The 6,121-nt window shown below is 36.5% G+C and overlaps 1 protein-coding gene across 1 annotated transcript; it reads left to right on the forward strand.

Annotated features, from left to right (window-relative positions):
• Positions 1-968: 968 nt before the first annotated feature.
• On the forward strand, positions 969-4,391 carry LOC148960511 (uncharacterized). The gene has a single exon (XM_089112303.1). It carries the CDS (start codon positions 1,123-1,125, stop codon positions 2,788-2,790), a length of 1,668 nt encoding a protein of 555 aa, XP_088968429.1. The 5' UTR covers positions 969-1,122; the 3' UTR covers positions 2,791-4,391.
• The last annotated feature ends 1,730 nt before the right edge of the window (positions 4,392-6,121 follow it).

Genomic DNA, 6,121 nt, shown 5'->3' on the forward strand with positions numbered 1-6,121 from the left:
ATTCATCAATTCATTCCAACCGATTTGAAAAATCAATGTGAACGCGAAGGAAATTAGCTCAGCCGAACTGAACTCAGGCCGGCGTGAGTTTCAAACAGGCCTGGGATTTCTCATGTGAAGGGCCTCTAACTCGCGACCGAGTGATCCAAACAGCATGAAGTTCTCAGTATAAACTAATTTCAAGACGATGATTTCAAATTTTTGAGAAGCGTCTGTAGATAGTAAGATACAGAATCGATGATATCGACCCGGAACGGTGAATGGAGTCGGAGTGTTTCGAACTTTATCAAAACAACAATTACGATTTTATCTCTAAGAATTATTGAATGTTAGTGTTACTGCTTTGTAACAATCCTCTTTTTGGACCACAAATCTACCAACAGCAAAAGTAGGCTGCACATAGGTTTAGCTGTATGCTGTCCTCGTAGGGTAGGCCAATTTTACAATCGTTTGTTGGTAAGGAAGGTTTGCTATTTGTATTTTGTGATATAGTAAATTTAGAAAGGCTTAAAAATTCCCTTTCAAGTTGCCTAGTGTATTCAAGTATATTTGCCTGAGCGAAAAGTAATAAGCAAAAAGCTGTCGCATGGAAAGTTTTTGTCGAAAAATTGTAAGATGGGCAAAAAGGCTAGAACAAGAGTATAGAACAAGAAACTGTGGAGACCTGCAAATTCCCAAAATTAGGTTAGAGCAGGGGTCGGCAACCTTTATAAAACAGGGGGCCAAATTTGATTTTTGAAATGCATACAAGGGCCGCAACTCAAAATACAGTATAATTTTAATAACCTAACTACTAATCTAATCAATAAAAATGTGTCTATCGGAAAATGTACTGTAACGTGGAAGCTGTACGTAAATACAAACATAGATGTAAAGTATATGTTCACTGTTCAGTGTATTACAAGAAGCTAATGGGCAACTTGGTGCTGCACGTCCTTGGCCAACTTCTCAATATTTGGCAGAATAGACCACTTTCGCAATGACGTCAAACGGCTTTTGATAGAGAGGTACCATATCGAAAACGAGAATACCGATGTTCCAACATCATTTCGCAAAAAGTAAGCACTGCGATTCGAACTACTATTGGAAATACATCCGCTTAAAATTGATCTATTCGTGAAAATGAGTCAGAAAGAGCACTGTGAAATGTCGGAAAGTGTTTCTAAGAAAAAGAAGAGGTCTCTTGGACGTCAATGTGCAGCATACGGATGCTATAGCACTTTTTATAATACCGACGGAACTGCAAGCGGCCTACATTTTTTTGGATTTCCACAGAAAAATCCTGAGAAACTTCGTTGGTGCAATTTAATTAAAAGAGTAGATGGAAGAGATGATTTTAAAGTTACAAGCGCGACTGTTCTTTGTGAAAAACATTTTGCTGATGTAGATATCAAACGTAATCCCACTCACTGGCGTCTAGTTACTGGGACTGTTCCTTCCCGTAATCTCTATGAAAGTAGCACAATAGCAATAAAGCCTAAGTCACGCAAACCTCCGACGCACCGTTCAATCCAATTGCCAATTGCATCTACAGTTCCTGGACCATCTTTCACTGTTGCTGAATCTGCTGCTACTGATTTTCTTCCAGATTTCTTTGAAGAAGCACTTGATGTTGCTGATAATTCTGTTACAATATCAACGCAAACAGATTTCTCTTTTGTAAATTCAGCTGTTTATCTTCCTTCTGACTCTAGTAATATTGATAATGAAATTATGAAAGCCTTTATTGAATCTGATAACTTCAAAACAGAAGCTGAAGCATTGAACCTAAAGATTTCTACATTGAACGATCAAGTGGCCCTGTTGGAGTTACAGATAGCAGAATTAAAGAAGTCTCTCTTTTCAATTGAAAAATTAAAAGCTGATGAATCTGCAACAAAGTTTTACACTGGTTTCCCTAACTTCTCTTCTCTACTGGCAACTTTTGAATATTTTGAACCAAAATTGTCTCGAATGCATTACTGGCGTGGTAAACAATCTTCTCTCAATACTGATCTTGAATACCATGAAAAGTCTTCCTTAAAGCCTGGCAGAAAGCGCACACTTTCTCATCTAGAAGAGTTTGTGTTGGTGTTGATGAGACTGAAAGTTGGCTTGTTTGTTTCAGATTTGTCTGATCGCTTTGGAATCTCTCCTGGTCAAGTTTCAAAGATCTTTACAACCTGGATTTGCTTTTTGTATCATGAACTCCCAACTTTATTTCCGTTTCCATCTCAAGACCTTGTGCGTAAAAATATGCCATCTCAGTTCAAAGATTTCCCCACAACTAGAATTATCATTGATTGTACTGAAGTTTTCATAGAGGTTCCATCATCAATGAAATCACAGTCACAAACATGGTCAGATTACAAACACCACAACACATGGAAGGCTCTTGTTGGAATTTCACCAGTTGGATGCATTACATTCATATCAAAGTTATGGTCTGGCAGAGTTTCTGACAAAGAAATTACTCTCAAATCAGGTGTGTTATCACTTTTAGAGGATGGTGACAACATCATGGCAGATCGTGGGTTTGATGTAAAAGATATCCTTCCTCCTGGTGTTACTTTAAACATTCCTCCTTTTAAAGGCACAAGAGCACAGCTTTCAGCAGAGGAAACTGAAGAAACAGCCCGAATTGCTTCAGTGCGGATACATGTGGAAAGAGCCATAGGAAGAGTTAAAAATTATCACATCCTTGATGGTGTTTTACCTCTTTCACTGTACCCTGTTGCTGATCAAATCTTCACAGTATGCTGCCTCCTTACAAACTTTTTACCTTTTTTAGTAAATTCAAATGATAACTAGGTATAGCAGAAATAACAAATAGCAAGTCACCATTTAGGTATAACGTTTAATAATATATATATATTATATCACCAATAGAATTTTTGGCAAAAAATTATTATGAATAATTATATATATTTGTATGGCTCAGTGGAATTAGCGTTGGTTTTTGAAGCAGCAAACTGGAGTTCGATTCCAACCACGAGTGGTTTGATACAATTGGGCAGCACCCTCCCGTCAGCCTTAATCTTATGATTACATATCAGGGGCGGCGGGCAGTGTTATTACCGTTATTACTGTAATAACACTTTTTCCAAAGTCTTTATCAGTTTGATGCATTCGTCTGCTAGACACAACCAATGACGTAGAAATAATATGGTATCTGTCCTCTATTCATCTGAAGGCGATGATAATTACCTGCTAATCCTTAACCACAGGAAGCCTATTATGTTTTTCAATGGTATTTCAAATGGTTCAAAGCTAGTTCGAGGCTCCCGGTCTCATTATTACTTTCGCGTTTCTAATAACGGAAACAGCAAAGTCTTTGTCACGGGACTCACCGATGACGTAAAATTCAATTGTTCTTGGTCCTTGAAATAAAGGAGCCTAGCAGCCCCGTTATTACTTCTGGGATTCTAATAACGCGGCCATTTACCTTTTGCCAGTGCTGTTTTATGATTTTGCTTGTAAGTTAGCTGTTTCAAAATGAATCGTGTTGTGAAAGATCAAGTGAATGATCATGGTCTGGGTGTTCAAAGTGTTATTATTTTGTATCTCTAATTGTTTTGAAACGGGTGGAATTAACTCACTAGCAACGTCTCGAACTGAAAGGCCGTGCCAGATATATCTCGTCATGTATTTTTCTATAATAAATTTTTAGCCTGCATCCTTTCAAATTTATTTATACATTTGTAAACTGTAGCTATTCAAAATGTTGCAAGTTGCTTATGTAAAGGCATTTGAAATGAATGATGAACTGAACTGAACCTTGAATGTGTTCAGAGGGCTTTCACGCAGTGGTTTCCGTTATTACAATCGCGATTCTAATAACGGGCCCACATGGTGGCTCAGAGGAAGTGGCCGCCAAATATTTTTCACGACTAATCACCGCTCGCAAGCCCTTCGGACAAATGTTACAGCCCTCCAGTTTGTTTAAAAAGACCAACAGGAAATCAGGCTCTTAATAGATTTGTTTTTGATATGCGAGCAAGGAAGTATCTGCATTTATTTTCTAGGAGATACAGCACTAAAATTGCCAATTAACTTAAAACTTTCAGCATTCGCTCAGATTCTTAGTTGCTTACAAAAATGTGTATACCCGACCAATTTATGTCTTTTAGTGACTTTTTGTTTGTTGTTTAGAGTCAATTGAAGATATGCATATTTCCCCAACGTATGGCTGGGCCAAATTTGGGGGGGAGTGTTGTAAAACCCCTATACCCCTCCAGCTGAGGAGGTTCAAAATTCCTTCATAAAGAAATTGTTAATTTTCCTTTTCATGCATCTTCCATACATTCGAAAAAGTAATACCAAAAAAAATTTACTCCCAGCCGCCCCTGTTACATATATATAGTATACACATAGTTGTATGTAATGAAAATTTCTGTTTACTGGTCTGTCATATAGTGCTAGATGTTGTATAGGCAGAGCTGTACACATTTTTTGTCAATAAAACAGGATGGTTCTAAGTTGCTACATGCTTAATGCAATCATTATGCAGCTGTATATACAAATATGTTCGAAATATCATATTTTATCAAAATAGTTGTCTAAAATGCTTAAGTATCTAGTTGATTGTCCAAATCATAGTATTCCCAATAATGTCATAAATACATATTATCTGAAAGTATATTAACTATGATGTTATACAGTGTAGATAAACATATTTTCAACCTTTAACAACTGTCTGTACAAAGATATCTAATACAATCATATTGTACAATGCAAAAACGGCTTTGTGTGTATATTCCTGTCAAGTTTTTAAAATTATCAAACGTATAGAATTAAGAATGTTTTGTGATGGCTAGCTCAGTAGTAGAGATGATATTAAACACTTCTACAAATACTTATCTTTTTTTAAAATAATACATACTGGTCTATTACTTATTACTTCAGATATATTATCACTTCATAAAATATGCTTTTTATCAAAATTCTCCCAGCCACCATGCAAATATAATTTAAATCCCTGTTTAACACGCTTTGTGAAAAACTCAGGGAGAACTGCTCTACAAAAAAAATACTTCAGTCTTGGAAAAACATAATTGACCATAAATTCTTCATCAAAGCAAATGGTTTCAACAAACAATGGCCTCCCAGTTCCAAACCAAACTACAAAATCAACTCTCTTTAAGTTTGCACAAAACATTTGGCCTTGAACTTGGTAGAAGTATGCATGCTTGCGCTTCAGCTTAAAATTACCACCATCTTCAACAAGAAAGAACTTCTTATCCTTCAGAGCTTCTTGAAGAGACATGTTGTACTTGGAAAATGGACATTTGATTTCCAATCCCCATGTTTCATTTTTGTAAGTGACTACACCATCTAATGAAGCACCAAGATAAGGAAATGAGGAAGACAATTGCAGACCAACATCAGAAACTTGAGCATTGATACCTTTATCTTTCAGTAACATTATATAAAGCTCTTTAACATGTCCTTCGTGTTTCTGGCCATGGCAAGTTGCAGCTGTTGTGAAAGTTTTATAAAACATAGAGTTAAGCTTAGAAGAAGGTTCAACAGAGTTTACAGCAGCAGAGTAAAAATTTGATGCAGTGATACGATACATTCGATGCTTTTTCCAATCATCATTTGAAGCTTGACCATGTGTTGTTTTTTCAATATTGGAAATTTCTTCTTGGGACAATGTTGTGTTTTGGCAATAAATGTCCATCATTTCTTTGAAGGAGGAAGTTGAAATATCGTAATATTCATTGAAGGAGATGGATTCATAGAAGAAAGGATGTTCAGGACTGGATGCAGTGGCTTCAGTTAAAGCAAGTGTGTCAGAATCTGCAGGTTCAGAAATTTCATGAAAGCCAAAAAAACCACTGTTTGGTAAAGCTTCTGCCAATTTCATTTTGAGGGCTTCAAGTCTTTTATCATCAATAGCTTTATCAGATGGAGCACGTGGATCAAAGGATTTATAGTGAGACAAATTACTTTTCTCATTGTCCTTTCCAAACTTGATTTTTTGTATTATCACTTCATCTATTGGAGAGGGATTGATGGATTTAAGAGCAGTTGCATTTGGAACATTCCAAGAAGACAGCTTTGAAGTGCATGATACAGCAGATGGATACTCTCGTAAACCACGTCTGTTGAAGTCTTCAAGAGCAAAGAGAACACCCCC

Source organism: Rhopilema esculentum, chromosome 3, assembly GCF_057945365.1.
Source record: "Rhopilema esculentum isolate cy_ngs chromosome 3, ASM5794536v1, whole genome shotgun sequence".
Classification (NCBI taxonomy): domain Eukaryota; kingdom Metazoa; phylum Cnidaria; class Scyphozoa; order Rhizostomeae; family Rhizostomatidae; genus Rhopilema; species Rhopilema esculentum.